Below are 20,807 nucleotides of genomic sequence, written 5' to 3'. Positions count from 1 at the left end.
AAATATTTGCTGTTTATGTCAGTTATACCTCAACAAATCTGTTTTGTTTTTGTTTTTTGGGGGTTTTTTTTGAGACAGAGTCTTGCTCTGTCGCCCAGGGTGGAGTGCAGTGGCACGATCTGAGCTCACTGCAACCTCTGCCTCCTGGATTCAAGTGATTCTCCTGCCTCAGCCTCCCAAGTAGCTGGAATTCGCACGCCACACACCAAACTAATTTTTGTATTTTTAGTAGAGACGGGGGTTTCACCATGTTGGCCAGCCTGGTCTCGAACTCCTGACCAGAGGTGATCTGCCTGCCTCAGCCTCCCAAAGTGCTGGGATTACAGGCGTGAGCCACCGCACCCGGCCAAAAATAAAGCTCGTTTGTTTGTTTTTGTTTTTTAAGTATCTGCACTCCCCACTTGGGAGGACTGGACTCAAGTTCCCACCTCTCTTTCCCCTTACGGTTATATTAAGGTCTCGTTCATACATCCCTAAACTTCATATATCCCAACAGGGACTTGGGCTGGGCCAGGAAGCCCTCTTCTTCCACCTCAACTACTACTTAGCCACCCACCATTTTCTCAAAGCTATTCCTTTCCCCACCCGACAGTTTAATCCAAGTCACATGTCACATTGGTCTCAAACCAGAAGTAAGGTCCCAACTCCTCATTTCCCAAAATATTTCCATGAACACAGCAATATCCTTTCCTACTCTGATTACCCCGCACCCTCCATTTCGAGTCCTTATCATCCTCATCAATGAGAATTGTACTAGCAAGCAAATCTTAAATAGACCTCATGCCCTTTCTAGATTGCAAAGTAGATAAAAATCCAGCTCTTCGTTAATTCAGGGATTAATTATTGAGGATCATTTATTTATTGGGCAGTGGTTCTCAATATGTGATCCCAGGACCAACAGCTTCAGGATCACCTGAGAACCTGGGCTCCCACCGCCGCCTCCCCCCACTACTAAATCAGCAACTCAGGAGTTGTAGCACTCAGTATTTTAACAAGGTCTCCAGGTAATTCTGATGCGCGCCACTCTTCTGGGGGTGCAAAAAAACAGAGAGTACAGGAAGAAAGTTAGAATGAAAGCACATCTACGAATCAGGTAAGCGATAGGGGGAGGGGTGGTTATTTTTTAAATGATAACTAATTAAGAACTCGTATGTAGTCAGAAAACCTACCCTGCCCCAGAGAGCTTTCCCGAAAGATAATGGATTCCGATATTCGCCTCAAGAACCGGCAGACAGAGCAGCAAGGGATCTGTCGCTGGCCAAGCACGTCCCTGGCTAAGGCACTGCTAGGGGCAGCTCCCGGCTGTTCAGGGTTAATTCTCGGCAACCCTCCCCCACCCGGTGCCCCAACACCGCCCTGCGCCTGCGCTAAGATGCGCCATAGAGCTGAGCACTCCTCCCAGATTCCTAGAGCGGACAGGGCAAAGGCGGGTTGGCCGGGTGTGAGGTTTCACAGCGGTCCGGAGACCACATCGAGGTACGATGACGTCGGCTCGCGGATAGCCCAGGAATTAGGGGTGATCTTGCCTAACAAGCGGCCTCACAGCCAGGAAACTGCGCCGTTTTTCGAGACCTTGGAAAGTGATGGCCGCCGGGATCGCTCCCAGGCACGTAGAGCCTATCGGTTCTCGGCCTAGTGTTCGGTTGGTCCCCAGTCAGCCTGCTGGCCTTGGATGCAACCAAACAATGCCGGAAACTCTGTGGGGTTGGTGGAGTCACCAAGCGTGGTGCATCCACGCGAATCAGCCGACCGTACTGGGAAAGAGCCACATGAATTTGTGAGTGTTGGAAAAAGCAAAAGAGGGGAAGAAAAATGATCAATAGTGTCATTTTTTGATAGGAAGGGCAGCGTATGTCTTAGTGTTAACCACTAGAATCCATTGTAAAATTCCCTCCTCTGCGCTATCTTTCCAGTTACACATTTGTGTTTGTAGTATTAACCCGTAATTTTGTTTGAACATCTCTAGACTTCGAATGGGGAATATGTGTCTTAAGTGGGGTAATCCCTGGCTCTTGGATTATAGGGAGGAAACCTAATATGTTCTGAGATAAAAGCAACTGGAAGTCAAATGAGATTTTGCTTTCTCCTTCTTTTATATCTTGAGGATTTTTGGTGGTCTGTTTCAGAGATTACATCTCTAGTCAGCACATTGATTCCCTTCCAAGCCCAGTGGTGCCCAGTTGCCTCCAGGTCCCAGACCTTTAAGCGGACAAGAAAAGCTTACAAAGGAAATGGTAATTCTCCACTTGCTCTCTGAGGTATCCAGTTGCAGCCCATGGAGATCCAGTTCAATTATGAATCTCAGGAACATCACCTTCTGTCAGGTGAGCGTCAGGGTATTATATCTTTCTTAGTGGTTTTGGCAGGGTGGGGAGGATGAGGGGGTGTCACCTGTGCTAGTGTCTTCGAATGATTCCCCTTAACTCGGTTAGGCAGTATTACCCCTTTAGTGCACCAGGCATAGTCACATGACTTTATTTCAAAATCTGGCAATCAAATTCTCATGCAGCTCCCTCCACTTTTTTGAGACCCCAAAGTCATTCGATTTCCCCTGTATAATGGCCTCATTACCTATCTGTTAGTTTTGGTCATTTTTCTTATCTACTGTAGGGGCATAGTTAAAAGTTCTGGAGTCTGACAACCTGGATTCAATAGTAGTTTTGTCACTTAACTAGCTACAGTAAGTTACTCGTATATTTTATGATTCTGTTTCCTCACTTTACAAGTGTATAGTAAGTCATACCTTGAAGTTATTTTGAGATTTGTATCTCTATATTACTCCAGAATAAAGAACCCCAGAATTTAGTGAGCTAAAACATCAGACTTTTTAAACCACATTATTTCTTATGGTTCTGTAGGTCATCAACTTGAGCTGGGTTCACCTGGGCAATTTTTTTTTTCTCTTGATCTTTTCTGGGGTTACTTATGCGGTCATTTCAGGACTGGCTATACTGGGGCCAGGGTCTAAGATGGTCTCAGTCACATTGTCACAATGTCTGACTGTTGGTGCTAGCTATGACTTGAGTCCACATGTCTTCAGCAGGCAACCCTGGACTTTTTCACAGAACAGCTTGTTTCCAGTCAAAGAGAAGGCAAGCTCTCCAATATATAGCACTTTTCATACCTATGTTTGTGTTTCATCTGTTAATGTCTCATTGGCCAAAGCAGGTCATATGACCAGTTCTAAAGTCATTGTAGAAGGAGACTACACAAGGATATATGTACTGGGAGATAGGATTCACTGGGGTACGTTAATACTACAACAGGCCAGTTGCAGTGGCTCATGCCTGTAATCCCAACACTTTGGGAGACTGAGGCAGGAGGAATACTTGAAGCCAGGAGTTAAGGGCAAGCCTGAGCAACAAAGTGAGACCCCATTTCTATAAAAATTTACGTAATAGCCAGGCATGGTGGTACCTCTAGTCCCAGCAATTTGGGAGGCTGAGGTGGGAGGACTGCTTGAGCCCAGGAGTTCAGAGACAGCAGTGCACCACTGCACTCCAGCCTGGGTGACAGAGTAAAATCCTGTCTCTAAAAAACACCAATAAAAAACTAAAGAAAATCCTAATGTAAAACTCTGAGCACAGACTTTGCTTACAGAAAATTCTTTATAATTGGTAGCCACTATTATTTTATGTAAGATAATTTTGATCTCAGCTTTGTTCAGATGTTCTGTAGGGTCTCATTTCCACATCATATGTTACTTCTTTTTGGTTTGTCCTCTCATTGCTGCTGTTTTTCCTGAGTCACCTTCCATTGTCCCTTTTTTCACTCTAGATATTCTGCTTCTTTTTAGTCTTAGAGCATCTTTATTTATTTTTTTTTTTAGTTTTTCTCTCCTGTATCTAGAACTTGTCCTTCCTTAATAATCTAAGACATCTAGCTCTTATCTTTCCTGAGAATCACTGCAGAATTGCACTTCCTCCTTGCAGTTTTACATAAATTGATATACTTAGTCCTTGTGTTTATGTCTCTTAGAGTATGTATAAAATAACATTTTATTATAGAGTAATACAGTTATACTGAAGTCAATTTGTAAAGTATAGGAGAACACAAAACAAAATTTAAATAGCCTTCAGCTCTACCCTCTAGAAATAGTCACTGCTAACATTCATATATCCTTAAAATCATTTTTCTAATGAATTCACCAAATATTTGTTATTGATAAATGTTTGCTAATTAATAAGATCATACCTTATTAATTACTAACCATATAATATGATGATTATTTATTAAGGTTTTGCCCTGTGCCAATAACTGTTCTAAGTGCTGGTGATATAGCAGTGAACTGAACACACAAGGCCTTTGCTGTCAAAGTGCTTACATGCTAGTGGAGGGAAGGAGAAAATAAATGAATGTTCATTATATTATCAGATAATGATAACGGTTATGGAGAAATTAAACCAGGGTATATCAGTCAGGATTCTAGCAGGAAACAGATGGCTCATTCTAGTGCAGTAATTCGAAATTTGATGAAGAGGATGGGGATGATTACAGAAAGCAAGGGATGCAGAACAGTCTTGGGTCAAACAACACTGGGAAGCAGTTACTACCTGTAGATCTTCAGGGACAAGGGGAAAGATTGATTACCAGGTCCTGGAGTATAGTTGTAGAATTTAGCCACCTGATAGGAGCTCTGGCCTTTGCTAAAAGGCTCAGCTACTGGCCCAGCAAGGAGATAGCCAGGATGTAGGGTGACCAGTTCATCCCAGTTTGCCTGGAATTTACCACTGAAAGCTGCAATAGCCCCTTCAGTTTTAGGCAAACCAGTACAGTTAGTCACTCTACTGTTTTCCCACTTGGGTCCAAATCTACTTGCATACCAGAGGGCATGGAACCCCAGGTGATGCAGTCCATCAATATCAATCTCCTGGGGCACAGAGCAGGGTGAAGAGTAGATCTGGAGGGGTGAAAGGAGGATATTCATTACAGTCTATCACTTTTATCCTGCAATATCCACCCCAACATAGCAGAAAAACAGAGTTCCTTAAGCTGTCATTTCATTTCAGGTTGACATAATTAAATCATATTCCCATCTGAAGCCTGGAATTTAACTGCCACTAGTGCTCTTCATATAAAATGGTGAGGGATAGGGGAAAAAGACATAATTACAGCTCCTGTTTTTGCTATTCACAAAGCCTAAGCTGATAATCCTAATTATCTTCTTTCATTATCCATTTTATATCTCCCTTACTCTCTGTCAGCACCTCAGTGCTTTCCTGGATGATCTGAGTCCTCAGTAATGCTGCTTCTTTCAGGCTGCTTCAGTGTGCTATTGACTAGGCCTATTAGACATGAGAGGACTAAGACGTATCCCAGTGAATCCTTGAGTTCCAGACATATTCTTTCTTGCCCTTCTATGTAGCAGCAATCAGTTCCCCCTTGGTAACTGGGATCAGTTATCCTGGCCAGTAAAGTGATCCCTTCTATGTTGGTTCAGCAGCATGAGGATCCCAAAATGACCAGGAGACAGTTTCATCTTTGAATTTAACAAAATCATGACTTCGTTCCATGGTGGAAACATTTCTCCTTTGAGCACTAGAACTTCAAACTCAGCATGCCCACAATTACAGGTATAGTAAGCAAAAATAATACAAGCAAATTATTAGGTCTCTAATAAGACGACCATTCTCACTCCTCCTCCACCCTTGGTTCCTGTACCTGTGTATGTATTCTGGCCATGGAGAAAAAAACAATATTTATTGTCCTTTGGTTTAAGGCATGTATTGCATCTATATGACCACACCCCAGATTTACAGGGTGTTGTGTTTTTGGCTAGGTGGCACCATAACTGAGCCTTAGCAGATCATTCTACGTATTTCTGGATGATGGGGCATATGGCAAGACCTGTGAATTACATGTATGTGAACTCACTGCTATACTTTCTTTCCTGAAAAATGAGTTATTTGGAGGCAGCTTGGTATCAAATACCTGGTAATAAACATAACCTTAAATAAATGCAAATTTGTATCTGGACTAAGTATTTAATATTTTGTAAACAAATTGCTGCTCTCTTTTTGATAGAAGTGGTTCAGTGTGGTGAATCTGCCCCCATTTCCAGGGAATGGTACCTTTTTTAGGGGCTTGGTTTTGCCCTTGGCTGTTAGCTGCTTGGGTACATAGCAGTTGTGTTAGGCATATCAGCCTTCATGAGGGGAGGTCGATATTGTTGAGCCCATGTAGAGTTTTCATTCCCACTGCCATGACTACTTTGTACATGAGCCTATTGGATAAGCATTGGAAAAGAAGCTCATTGAAATTCATAAAGTAGATTACCATGTCTGTCTGATGGAAAGGCTTTTCCACAGTGGATACCCTTTTGTGAGGATTCACATGGGACACAAATATATTCATATTCATTGCCCATTCTGGGAATTCCATCCTCATACTTTTCCCCCAGAATCTTTGCTTCTTGTCCTCCAATCTTGTTCTTTCCAGGTACCTAAATAATCAAATAACCCATTAGTCACTACCCATGAATCTATATAAACGTGTATCTTAGACTATGTTACCTTTGATGAAAAGTGGACAAGTAGGTACATACGTGAAATTCTGCCCACTGGGAGGATTTGCCTTCACCAGTGTGTCTGAGGCCACTTCTGAGTGGGGATGTAAGTGAAACCTATTTACTTTTGGCTAGTGCTCCCCCATCTGTAAACCAGTTCTATAATTTTTCCTCAGCTGTTAACTGGTAATAGGGAATTCCCATGAGACCATGAATATAAACTGAGGGGGAGAGGTAGTGAAGCAATAGGACCAGGTACTATGGAATCCTAGTCACTTGTGTATGGAATTTACTTGTCTTCTAGACTTTTTTTTTGTAATGGAATGTTGACTTGTGTGTGATTTGGTGGAATAACTAACAACCAATACACAATGAGCAGTCTGTAATGTGTAGTCATTTGGTGCTCTGTGTTCAAGTGTGAAATCTCTATCAGTGCCCAATAGTAAGCCAGGATCTGCTTTTCTTATAGAAAAGTGTTGCTGACAGAAGAAGATGTAGCCTTCCTCCAGGGTGGTCCTCTATGGAGGCTTGTGAGAGGCTCTATACAGCATCCATGACTGCCACCGGCACTTCCAATACCACTAGTTATCCTGGGTAATAAGAGTCTCACTCAAAAGTAGCAACTTTACAGGTTAATTAAATTGGTCATTTCAGCTCACTGAGCTGTGATGTCTGTTACCTCAAAAATGCAGAGGCGCTGCAGGTCTTGCATCTCCCTGCAATGGTAACATTTGGGTAGAGCTATAAATGAAGTGAGAAAACAAGCAATATGACTATCTGAGAGTGTTCCAAGAAGAGGGAGTAGTAAATGCCAGAGGCTCCTATATATATCAGGAACAGAGGGAACCCAGGGTGGACAGGTATTAGGGGTGGCAGTGGAATGAAATGAGGGCAGAGAGAAAGAAAGGGACCAGATCATATGGAACATTATAAACCATAGTAAGGACTTAGAATTTTATTCACAGTATAATAGGAAGCCATTGGGGTTCTTTATACAGGATGATGAGGAAGGTAAGTTAGAAGTGTTTCAAGAAGAAAATAATCAACTATTCAAAACAATCCAGAATAAGATTGAGAATTGACCATTGGATTTGTCAAGATAGAGCCTTTTAGGGACTTTACAGTTTTGATGGAGTTTCAGAGATAAAAGCCCGATGACAATCGACTAAAAAGAGAATAGACTAAATGATGGTTACTGCATAGAACAATGAACTCTTCATACATACTCCTGATGGAAGTCTAAATTGGTTCAACTACTTTGGAAATACCTAGTTGAAACCCAAACAAGTCAAAACTATATAAATTTGATATAACTTATAGTTTATATAACCTAGAGGAACATTTGCATATGTGTACCAAGATAGCTATACAAGCATATTCATAACAGCATTGTTAATAATAGCAAAATGTTGTTTATTGAAGGAGATTAGGTAAATAAGTTGTGGTATATGTTACACTGTAGTGGTGTGAACATGAATGGACTACAGCTACACACATTAACATGGGTGGATCTTCCAGGCATAATATTGAGCAAACAAAGCAAGCCACAGAATGCATGTATAATTCCATAAATATATAAATTTCAAAAACATCCTATGTAAGTCTGTTAGTGCTACCATAACAAAACATCATTTACTGGGTGGCTAAAACAACAGAAATTTGTTTTCTCACAGTCCTGGAGGCTGAAAGTCCAAAATCAAGGGACCAGCAGAGTTGGTTTCTCCTGAGGCCTCTCTCCATGGCTTGCACATGACTTTTCTCTGCATGTGGGAAGTGGCTTTTGTCCACAGACATGCCTCCTGGTGTCACCATGTCCACTACCCTCACAAGCAAAACATAGAATCTTTATATCAACACCCTTCTCCCAATTTCCTTCCAGTCCCTCCCCATCCCTAGGCTACCATTGATATGCTTTCTGTCACTACATATTTAATTTGGCTTCTCTAACATTTCATATAAATGGAATCATACTTGCCTGCCTTCTTTAGTTCAGCATAATGTTTTTGAGATTCATCCATATTGTTGCTTTATCAGTAATTCTTTTTTATTGCCAAATACTCCATTGTATGTCTATATCACAATTTGTTTATTGATTCACTTGATGATGAACATTTGTATTGTTTACATATCTGGCTGTTTTATTAATAAAGCTGCTCTAAACATTTGTGTATAAGTCCTTGTGTGGATATACATTTTCATTTCTCTTGAGTAAATATTAATATCTAGAAGTAGAATTGCTGGGTTGCATGATAAGAATATGTTTAACTTTATTAAAAGCTGCCAGAATTTTCTAAAATAGCTACACCATCTTGTATTTTCACCAGCAATGTTTGAGAGTGTCAGTTGGTCCACAGACTAGTCAGTATTTGGCCATTACTATGTTAGATGTATTGTTAGTAATGGGTATTTACCAGTAGCTCCTTGAGGTTGAATTTCTATTTCCCTGATAACTAGTGATGCTGAACATTTTGTCATATGCTTACTAACTATTCATATAACTTATTTTGTGAACTATCTATTCTAATATTTTGTTCTTTTGAGTTGTATTATTTTTGAGGTGTAAAAGTTCTTTGTATATTGTAGATATACAATCATCAAATATATGCTTTGTGAATATTTTCTCCCAATCTGTAGCTTGACTTTTTTCTTAGTAATGTCTTTTGAAGAATAGAAGTTTATAACTTTCATGAAGTTTAACTTTTTTTTTTTTTTTTTTTTTTTTTTTTTTATTGCATTTTAGGTTTTGGGGTACATGTGAAAAACATGCAAGGTTGTTGCCTAGGTGCATACGTGGCAGTGTGATTTGCTGCCTTCCTCCCCTTCACCCATATCTGGCATTTCTCCCCATGCTATCCCTCCCCAATTCCCCACCCCCCCGCTGTCCCCCCCACTCCCCCACAACAGACCCCCATGTATAGTGCTCCCCTCCCTGTGTCCATGTGTTCTCCTTGTTCAACACCCGCCTATGAGTGAGAACATGTGGTGTTTGATTTTGTGTTCTTGTGTCAGTTTGCTGAGAATGATGTTTTCCAGGTTCATCCATGTCCCTGCAAAAGACCTGGAACCAACCCAAATGCCCATCGATGATAGACTGGACAGGAAAAATGTGGCACATATACACCATGGAATATTATGCAGCCATTAACTTTTATTTTATGATTCATGCTTTTGGTGTCCTAATACCCTTGTCTGTCCCCAAATTATGGTCATCTGTGCTTTCTTCTAGAAATTGTATACGTTTAGCTTTAATGTTTGGATTTATGTTACATTTCTAATTAATTTTTGTGTATAGTGTGAGGAAAAAGTTGGGGTTCATTTTTGTCATTAAGATAGCAATTTTTGGATTCAAGATGGCCGCTTAGGAGGAACTCGGGAATGCAGCTCCGAGAGAAAGCACAGAGGGTGAGTGGACGCCGTATTTCCAGACTGATTTTTACTGCCCACAGACCAGGAGATTCACACGCAGAGAAGCCACAAGGGTCGCCAGCGCCGCTGGCGCCGCTGGCTTGAACGGCGCAGCCGCTGGGCCGGCACCCTGAGGCAACGGCTCACTGTACAAAGTGAGAGAGTCTGAGTCCCCTATAAGCCAGCAAGGGGAGCTGAAACGGGGAGCCAGGCCAGCGCCACGAATCTCAGAGCCGCGGCTTTAGCCAACGCAGCGGCTCCGGAGGCAGATCAGATGAGACGGTGTCCCCTCTTACCCAGCAAGAAGACCTGAAACACAACTGAAACCGGGACGGTCCAGCTCTGTGGAGGAGGGGCGTTCTCCATAGGCACCCTGCTGTTCTCTACCAAAGCAATCCGCCACTACAGAGACTCCGTCACTACAGGGGCGGGCCAACATATCGGAAGCAGTTCTAACTACACCCAGAAGTTCACACGGAAGCTGGGTGGAGCCCACAGCAGCTTAGCGAAGCCTCTGCAACCTGAGTGTGACTAGGCTGCCACCTTGTGGGCAGCGAAAACAGCAACCGCACAGGGGAACATCATAAAACCGTAACTCCCTGGGACAGAACACCTGGGGGGAAGAGCAGGGGGTTTATGAGTTCAGCCACAGCAGACTTAAAATTACCAAAATCAGAAAGACAACAACTACAAAGTCAACAGGTGGATAAATCCACAAAGATGGGAAGAAACCAGCGCAAAAAGGATGAAAACACCCAAAACCAGAACACTTCTCCTCCTACAAGGGATCACAACTTCTCACCAGCAAGGGAACAAGACTGGATGGAGAATGAGTGTGATGAAATGACAGAATCAGCTTTCAGAAAGTGGATAATAAGAAACTTCCGTGAGCTAAAAGAACATGTTCTAACCCAATGCAAAGAAACTAAGAACCTTGAAAAAAGACTTGACGAAATGCTAACAAGAATGGACAACTTAGAGAGGAATATGAGCGAATTGATGGAGCTGAAAAACACAACACGAGAACTTCGTGAAGCATGCACAAGTTTCAACAGCCGAATTGACCAAGCAGAAGAAAGGATATCAGAGGTCGAAGATCAACTCAATGAAATAAAACGAGAAGGCAAGATTAGAGAAAACAGGGTAAAAAGGAATGAACAAAGTCAACAAGAAATATGGGACTATGTGAAAAGACCTAATCTACGTTTGATAGGTGTACCTGAATGTGACGAAGAGAATGCATCCAAGCTGGAAAATACTCTTCAGGATATTATCCAGGAAAACTTCCCCAACCTAACAAGGCAGGCCGAGATTCAAGTCCAGGAAATACAGAGAACACCACAAAGATACTCCTCTAGAAGAGCAACCCCAAGACACATAATCATCAGATTCACCAGGGTTGAAATGAAGGAGAAAATACTAAGGGCAGCCAGAGAGAAAGGTCGGGTTACCCACAAAGGGAAGCCCATCAGACTCACTGCAGATCTCTCAGCAGAAACCCTACAGGCCAGAAGAGAGTGGGGCCCGATATTCAACATCCTTAAGGAAAAGAACTTTCAACCCAGAATTTCGTATCCAGCCAAACTAAGCTTCATAAGTGAAGGAAAAATAAAATCCTTTGTGAACAAGCAAGAACTCAGAGAGTTCATCACCACCAGACCAGCTCTACAAGAGCTCCTGAAGGAGGCACTACACATAGAAAAGAACAACCAGTACCAGCCACTCCAAAAACACACGAAAAGGTAAAGAGCATCAACACAATGAAGAATCTGCATCAACCAAAGGGCAAAACAGCCACCTAGCACCAAAATGACAGGATTGAATTCACACATAACAATATTAACCCTAAATGTAAACGGACTAAATGCCCCAATCAAAAGACACAGACTGGCAAATTGGATAAAAAGCCAAAACCCATCAGTGTGCTGTATCCAGGAAACCCATCTCGCATGCAAGGATACACAAAGGCTCAAAATAAAGGGATGGAGGAAGATTTACCAAGCAAATGGAGAGCAGAAAAAAGCAGGAGTTGCAATTCTCATCTCTGATAAAATAGACTTTAAAGCAACAAAGATCAAAAGAGACAAAGAAGGACATTACATAATGGTAAAAGGATCAATGCAGCAAGAAGAGCTAACGATCCTAAATATATATGCACCTAATACAGGAGCACCCAGATACATAAGGCAAGTTCTTAAAGACTTACAAAGAGACTTAGACTCCCACACAATAATAGTGGGAGACTTCAACACACCATTGTCAATATTAGACAGATCAACGAGACAGAAAATTAACAAGGATATCCAGGACTTGAACTCAGACCTGGAACAAGCAAACCTAATAGACATTTACAGAACTCTCCACCCCAAATCCACAGAATATACATTCTTCTCAGCACCACATCACACCTACTCTAAAATTGACCACATAATCGGAAGTAAATCACTCCTCAGCAAATGCAAAAGAACGGAAACCATAACAAACAGTCTCTCAGACCACAGTGCAATCAAGTTAGAACTCAGAATTCAGAAACCAACCCAGAACCGCACAGCCTCATGGAAAATGAACAACTTTCTCCTGAATGTTGACTGGATAAACAATGAAATGAAGGCAGAAATAAAGACGTTCTTCGAAACCAATGAGAATGAAGACACCACATACCAGAATCTCTGGGACACATTTAAAGCAGTCTCTAGAGGAAAATATATAGCAATAAGTGCCCACATGAGAAGAAAGGAGAGATCTAAAATTGACACCCTATCGTCAAAATTGAAAGAGCTAGAGGAGCAAGATCAAAAAAACTCAAAACCTAGCAGAAGACAAGAAATAACTAAGATCAAAGCAGAATTGAAGGAGATAGAGACACGAAAAACCCTTCAAAAAATCAATAAATCCAGGAGCTGGTTTTTTGAAAAGATCAACAAAATAGACAGACCACTAGCCAGACTAATAAAAAAGAAAAGAGAGAATAATCAAATAGATGCAATAAAAAACGACAAAGGGGATATCACCACAGATTCCACAAAAATTCAAACCATCATCAGAGATTATTACAAACAACTCTTTGCACATAAATTAGAAAACCTGGAGGAAATGGATAAATTCCTGGACAGCTGCCTCCTGCCAAGCCTAAACCAGGAAGAAGTCGAAACCCTGAATAGACCAATAACAAGGTCTGAAGTCGAGGCAGCAATTAAGAGCCTACCACCCAAAAAAAGCCCAGGTCCAGATGGGTTCACAGCCGAATTCTACCAGACATACAAAGAGGAACTGATACCATTCCTACTGAAACTATTCCAAATAATCCAAAAAGAGGGAATCCTTCCCAAATCATTTTATGAGACCAACATCATCCTGATACCAAAACCTGGCAGAGACTCAACAAGAAAAGAAAACTACAGGCCAATATCCATGATGAACATAGATGCAAAAATCTTCAATAAAATAATGGCAAGCCGATTACAACAGCACATCAAAAAGCTTATCCACCATGATCAAGTAGGATTCATCCCGGGGATGCAAGGCTGGTTCAATATACGCAAGTCTATAAATGTAATTCACCACATAAACAGAACCAAAGACAAAAACCACATGATTATCTCAATTGATGCAGAGAAGGCCTTCGACAAAATTCAACAGCCCTTTATGCTAAAAACCCTCAATAAACTAGGTATCGATGGAACGTATCTCAAAATAATAAAAGCTATTTACGACAAACCGACAGCCAATATCATACTGAACGGGCAAAAACTGGAAGCATTCCCTTTGAAATCTGGCACTAGACAAGGATGCCCTCTCTCACCACTCCTATTCAATATAGTACTGGAAATTCTAGCCAGAGCAATCAGGCAAGAAAAAGAAATAAAGGGTATTCAATTAGGAAAGGAGGAAGTCAAATTGTCTCTATTTGCAGACGACATGATTGTATATCTAGAAGACCCCCTCATCTCAGCCCAAAAGCTCCTGAAACTGATAAGCAACTTCAGCAAAGTCTCAGGATACAAAATCAATGTGCAAAAATCACAAGCGTTCCTATACACCAATAACAGACTTAAAGAGAGCCAAATCAAGAACGAACTGCCATTCACAATCGCTACAAAGAGAATAAAATACCTAGGAATACAACTAACAAGGAATGTAAAGGACCTCTTCAAGGAGAACTACAAATCACTGCTCAACGAAATAAGAGAGGACACAAACAGATGGAGAAACATTCCATGTTCATGGTTAGGAAGAATTAATATCGTGAAAATGGCCATACTGCCCAAAGTAATATACAGATTCAATGCTATCCCCATCAAGTTACCAATGACCTTCTTCACAGAACTGGAAAAAACCACCTTAAACTTCATATGGAACCAAAAGAGAGCCCGCATAGCCAAGTCAATTCTAAGCAAAAAGAACAAAGCAGGAGGCATCACACTACCAGACATCAAACTCTACTACAAGGCTACAGTAATCAAAACAGCATGGTACTGGTACCAAAACAGAGATATAGACCAATGGAACAGAACAGAGGCGTCGGAGGCAACACAACATATTTACAACCACCTGATCTTTGACAAACCTGATAAAAACAAGCAATGGGGAAAGGATTCCCTGTTCAATAAGTGGTGTTGGGAAAACTGGCTAGCCATATGCAGAAAGCAGAAACTGGACCCCTTCCTGACACCTTACACTAAAATTGACTCCAGATGGATTAAAGACTTAAACATAAGACCTAACACCATAAAAACACTAGAAGGAAACCTAGGCAAAACCATTCAGGACATAGGCGTAGGCAAGGACTTCATGACCAAAACACCAAAAGCATTGGCAACAAAAGCCAAAATAGACAAATGGGACCTAATCAAACTCCACAGCTTCTGCACAGCAAAAGAAACAGTCAATAGAGTGAATCGGCAACCAACAGAATGGGAAAAAATTTTTGCAGCCTACCCATCTGACAAAGGGCTGATATCCAGAATTTACAACGAGCTAAAAAAGATTTACAAGAAAAAAACAAACAAGCCCATTCAAAAGTGGGCGAAGGACATGAACAGATACTTTACAAAAGAAGACATACATGAGGCCAACAAGCATATGAAAAAATGCTCATCATCACTGGCCATTAGAGAAATGCAAATCAAAACTACATTGAGATACCATCTCACACCAGTTAGAATGGCAATCATTAAAAAATCTGGAGACAACAGATGCTGGAGAGGATGTGGAGAAATAGGAACACTTTTACACTGTTGGTGGGAGTGTAAATTAGTTCAACCATTGTGGAAAACAGTGTGGCGATTCCTCAAGGACCTAGAAATAGAAATTCCATTTGACCCAGCAATCCCATTACTGGGCATATATCCAAAGGATTATAAATCGTTCTACTATAAGGACACATGCACACGAATGTTCATTGCAGCACAGTTTACAATAGCAAAGACCTGGAACCAACCCAAATGCCCATCGATGATAGAATGGACAGGAAAAATGTGGCACATATACACCATAGAATACTATGCAGCCATTAAAAACGAGGAGTTCGCGTCCTTTGTAGGGACATGGATGAACCTGGAAACCATCATTCTCAGCAAACTGACACAAGAACACAAAATCAAACACCACATGTTCTCACTCATAGGCGGGTGTTGAACAAGGAGAACACATGGACACAGGGAGGGGAGCACTATACATGGGGGTCTGTTGTGGGGGAGTGGGGGGGACAGCGGGGGGTGGGGAATTGGGGAGGGATAGCATGGGGAGAAATGCCAGATATGGGTGAAGGGGAGGAAGGCAGCAAATCACACTGCCACGTATGCACCTAAGCAACAACCTTGCATGTTTTTCACATGTACCCCAAAACCTAAAATGCAATAAAAAAATAAATAAATAAATAAATAAATAAATAAATAAATAAAAAAAAGATAGCAATTTTTTTTTTGAGATGGAGTCCCACTCTGTCACCAGGCTGGAGTGCAATGGAGTGATCTCAGCTCACTGCAACCTCCGCCTCCTGGGTTCAAGTGATTCTCCTGCCTTGTCTCCCAAGTAACTGGGACTATAGGCATGCACCACCACGCCCAGCTAATTTTTTTGTTTTTAGTAGAGATGGGGTTTCACCATCTTGGCCAGGATGGTCTCCATCTCTTGACCTTGTGATCTGCCCACCTCATTCTCCTAATGTGCTGGAATTACAGATGTAAGCCACTGCACCTGGCCTGTGATATCTACTTCAAACACTTTTGTTTTGCTTGTTTGTTCATTTGTTTTTGGAGACAGCCTGGAGTGCCGTGGTGAGATCACGGCTCACCACAGCCTCAACCTCCTAGGCTCAAGAGATTCTCCTACCTCAGCTTCCCAAGTAGCTAGGACTACAGGGGTGTGCCGCCACACCCGGCTAATCTTTATATTTTTGTAAAGACAGGGTTTCACCATGTTGCCCAAGCTGATCTTGAACTCTTGTACTCAAGCGATCTACCTGTCTCAGCCTCCCAAAGGGCTGGGATTACAGGCATGAGCCACTATGCCTGGCTTAATTTCAGCACTTTTTGTTGAAAAGAGGTTATCCTTTCGATATTGAATTACCTTGCCACCTTTGTTGAAGATCAGTTGTATATACCGTTTTGGATCTATTTCTGCAATCTGTTCTGTTCCATTAATAAGATGTCTGTACTTACGCCATTGCCACCCTGCCTTGATTATTGTAGCTTTAGAGTAAAGCTTGAAATCTGGTAGTGTCACTACGCCAGTTTTGTTCTTCTTTCTCAAAATTGTTTAGCATCTTCTGTGCCTTTCTACATAAAGTTTAAAATCAATTTCTGTTCCCCCAGTGGGCAGGTGGATGCATACCTGCCTCCAAAGGCCAAGGGAGCTGAGAGGCCACATAAAGAGGCTAACAAATCCAGTTTCCTAGAAAGAATCATTTACTAGAGATGAAGAGAAGTCGTGTCTGAGGCGGCCACAAGATCGTGGATCCCCACCCTCATCCTCTAGAAAGCCCTGTTTATGTAGCAAGCTTTTTTTTTTGATAAAACATGTAGCTCCTCATGTCTCAGACGCTCTTAAAAACTCTGGCCACTGGGGAAGTTAGATAAGCATCTTTATGAGGGGTTATCCATGCCACAGGCAATGTTTCTTTATGAGGGGTTATCTATGCTTCAGGAATACCTTGGTATACAGGAGTCAAACAGGTCATTATGGTGGTTCCACTTCAAGATAGTATTACTCTTACCATGTAACAAGCTGTTTTCTTTGAGTTTGTCAGTTTGTACAAAAACAGGCCTGCTGGGATTTTGATTGGCATTGCTTTGAATCTATAGATCAGTTTAGGGAGAATTACCATCTAACAATATTAAATCTTCATATTTATAAGTAATTGTATATTCATGTTCTTTTTTAGTTTCTTTGAGCAGTTTTTTAGTTTTCATTATGCAAATGTACATATTTTGTTAAATTTCTAAGTATTTCATTTTGGAGTGCAAATAAAAAATGTTTTAGACTGTTAATTGCTTGCATATATAAATACAGTTGGATTTTGTATTCTGTTCTAATAAACTCATTTAAAAGTTCTCATTGCTTTTTTGTGATAGTTAGGGATTTTTCTTTGTATGTGGTGTGTAGTCTCTAAAGACAGTATAACTGTTTTCTTTCCTATTTGTGTGTGTCAGTTATTTTTCATGTCTTATTTCATCGGCTAGGAATGTTGAGTAAAAGTGGTACAATATTGAAGAGGAGTGATTAAGAGTGGGTATCCTTGCTTTATGCCCTAATTTCTAGGAGAAAGGCATTTAGTATTCAGCCATTAACTATGTTCACTGTAGGTTTTTCTTTGCTTTTTATTGAAATAGTCAATTTGAACATAATAGATATGCTTCGAATTAAATGTACCAGCTTCTTATTTTGTTTTCTTTGTTTTTTATTCCATCTATTTCATTTTTTCCTTTTTGTCCAATTTTAGATTATCAGGTTTTTGCACTTTTTCTTATTATTTATACATTCTTCTATTATTTTAATGGTTACCTCATCCCAACCTTCCTCACATGTGATTCTGTGAAAGAATTAAGGCCCAATGCGATCAGGCTCTTATACATCTAATATGGTATTAACTGTGTACCATCATTGGAGAATTAAGAAAATAGTCACTCATTTCATCTTCTGTTTCATTATCTTTTGGAACTCTGGTTGAAAAAGGCTGCCTTAGATATTAGAACATATACATTGGATTTATTACAGTTTAACTTACTACTTCTAAGACAATGCAGAGACCCTATAATATTGTAGTTCTACTTATCCTCCTCCTCTTGTGCTGTTTTGCCAAATATTTTAATTTTATGGATTTTATAAACTCCACAAAGTATTCATATTGCTTTAATCAGTAAGTACACATTTAGATTGACCCACATACTTTACTTTTTCCAGTGCTCTTCATTCCTGCTTTACCTTACTTGCATCTGGGATATTTTTTCTTCTTGAAGAATTCCCTTTAGTATTTATTTTAGTGCAGGTATATTTTTTAAAACCTTTCTTGGTTTTTGTTTAACTGAAAATAACTTTAACTTTTCTTTCAGGCATTTTATCTTATTATGCAAGTCTAGGTTGGCACTTCTTTTCATTCAGCACTTGGCAGATGACATTCCATTATCTTCTGGTTTTCATCATTTCTATTGAAGTTAGTATTGAGAGAGAATTCTCCATGGGCTCTTTTACGTCTGCACCTATTAGAAGCAAAGGAATTGCCTGCATTTGTTCTGTACTGTTTTTTAAGAATGTTGTATGGCAAGCAACCTTTGAATATAGGGATAGTGTCTCCCTCTGAAGCGGAGGACAGGTGCCCTTTTAAAAATTTGGATGTCCTTACCTCAGGGTTCCTATCCTGCAACACAACTTACTACATGTGTCACCTTGTGGTATTTAGGGTCAGGAAGGCAAATACTGCTTTTCTGTCTAATGCTGTTGCTGTGAGTAATAAACTGTCCTTTGTTTCTTATCTAGGATTCTCATGTCTTCTGCCAAGGGCTGTGAAACTGCAGTAGATTGAGTTGTTAGCTTGCAAGTAGGGTAAAATCCCAGATTTTTCAGTTTTTGATAGTGTTGGTAATAAGGATGGGATGCCAACAGAGACATGACTTTCTGGAAGAGGAAGTATAAGGCCCTGAAAGACTCTTTAACAGATTTTGAGGGAAGTCCATGAGAATTAGTAGTGAACATATTTACCAAATTGTATGGTCAACAGAGCAATAAATGTTTTTTCATTTTATTGCCTATTAATGAGTAGGAATTCAGGAGGTGGTTGTAAACTAAATCGAGGAAGCATGTTCAAAGACAGGTATCTAAATGGTGCCCTGATTGTTGCTAACTCTCCTCCAGGGGACCTTCAATTTAGTGGTCAGCCTCAGGTGTGTGCCATTGTAATAAATAGCAATTAAGATTCATATTGGGTGGACAAAAGTTTCCACCCACTTTTAGACAGTTACGAGATATGTAGCTACACTGAACATGAAAGGAGGAAAATTGATGAACACTATGGACAGAAACCAGGCGGATTGTTAGAACTTTGGCTCGGTTAGTTGCTTAAAGATTAAGGAAGAACGGAAATAGCTGAGCCATCTTACTACTTAGCCCCTCCTGTAGTCTGTTATGCCAACCTTAGATCCCTTTGAGGATGACAGTAAAAGTGATTTCACAGTTCTTTTGCAGTGGTTCTAAGGTGTGGTAGAGGAACTTTGGCACCTTAGAACTGAGGAGGCTTTCCCTCAGACAGACAAAACTCCCGTGATATGACAAGATATTAGCTCATATCCAGGCTCTTAGAGCTTCAGACTGGAATTACATTGCTGATGAAAATGGCCAACTTGATATGAAGAATTAGATAAATTCTCAAGAGTAATTTGAAAAACTCTATTAACCCCTATGTTAAAGCCAAGCAAGAATTTAAGAGGTGTTATCTTGTCAGTAGGGTAGCCAATGCTACCTTTAAAAAGATTCACCACTATGCAGGTCAAGCTTGAGTCAACAAGAGTCATAAACCCTGAAGCTCCAACCAGAAACAGTATGGCTGTGGTTTTTAAATCAAGAGGCCATAAAGCAGAAACAAATAGTGTCAGTAATGAATGATACCTTGCCACCTACTACAGGCTTTGGTTAACCAATAACATTAGATAAGTTCATTTGGTTTACCTGCAAGCAGCCATCACCTCACTTGAAACCAAAAGTAAAATATGCCTTATATACTGATTCAGAATCTTTTTTCCTTTTGTGCTCTCTGATTCTGTCCAATTCCTTATCCTGAACTCAGATGCTTTGAGGAGAAATACGACTGGGATGGCACTGAGGTCTTCCTGTCTCTAAGGGGCACTGGAAGCCATAACCTACCTATTCAAATACTGTGGGAAGCTTCAGGAAGAGGAAGGAATGAAACTTAGTCTCTATTAAATACAGGATCCCAAGTTGCCATTCTGGTCAGTCCACTGTATGGTGGAAGCATCTGAATTCACCTAATGGGATTTGTGCAGGGTTCAGCAGAGGGGAGGCTAAGACGGTTTGTCAGTGGGGCTTTTTAGGCCAATTCAGTGTCCTGTTGTTACTGCTTCTACATCTGAATGTTTAGTAGGTACTGGTTCTTGTATTTCAGTATCACTTAAGTACCAGAGAGTATCCTCCCTATTGGGAAGAACTGCATATAGAAAAGTGCTAGAAGTCCTTTGGGACCCCTCACAAACCTAATGACTCCTTTGAGCTAGTATTTATTTATGAGTAATGATTCTGCTAATTGGAGCCACTGGCAAAAGGGGAAGAAGCCTTCACTTAGAAGTACCCCTTTAGGTTTTAGACTTTTCACCCTAATTGAATGTGTTTTCAGCTCTCCAGACCATTTTTAGTCTGACAGTGATAAGCTTTTTGTAATAAACACCAC

The 20,807-nt window shown here is 40.7% G+C and overlaps 2 protein-coding genes across 3 annotated transcripts in view; one reads left to right on the top strand and one right to left on the bottom strand.

The window, feature by feature from the left end:
- Positions 1-1,316, bottom strand: part of ZSCAN30 (zinc finger and SCAN domain containing 30) — a 29,272-nt gene extending 27,956 nt beyond the window's left edge. Inside the window, exon 1 of one of the 2 annotated variants that reach the window (XM_012447251.2) lies at positions 1,170-1,316. The gene's annotated coding sequence lies outside the window, so the exon portion shown is untranslated. The remainder of the gene's footprint in view (positions 1-1,169) is intronic. The other variant, XM_012447253.3, reaches the window with a different exon arrangement.
- A 103-nt stretch (positions 1,317-1,419) lies between these two features.
- The window catches only part of LOC105713492 (zinc finger protein 271-like), a 36,170-nt gene continuing 16,782 nt past the window's right edge, over positions 1,420-20,807 (top strand). The window contains 2 exon segments of the mRNA XM_064378941.1: positions 1,420-1,606; positions 2,127-2,324. Coding sequence (XP_064235011.1) covers positions 2,276-2,324 — 49 coding nt within the window. The 5' untranslated portion in view covers positions 1,420-1,606; positions 2,127-2,275.

Source organism: Aotus nancymaae, unplaced genomic scaffold, assembly GCF_030222135.1.
Source record: "Aotus nancymaae isolate 86718 unplaced genomic scaffold, 86718_ANA_hifiasm-v0.15.2.pri h1tg000020l, whole genome shotgun sequence".
Lineage (NCBI taxonomy): Eukaryota > Metazoa > Chordata > Mammalia > Primates > Aotidae > Aotus > Aotus nancymaae.
The sequence above is the reverse complement of the archived record's forward strand: the minus strand, read 5'-3'. Positions and strand labels throughout refer to the sequence as shown.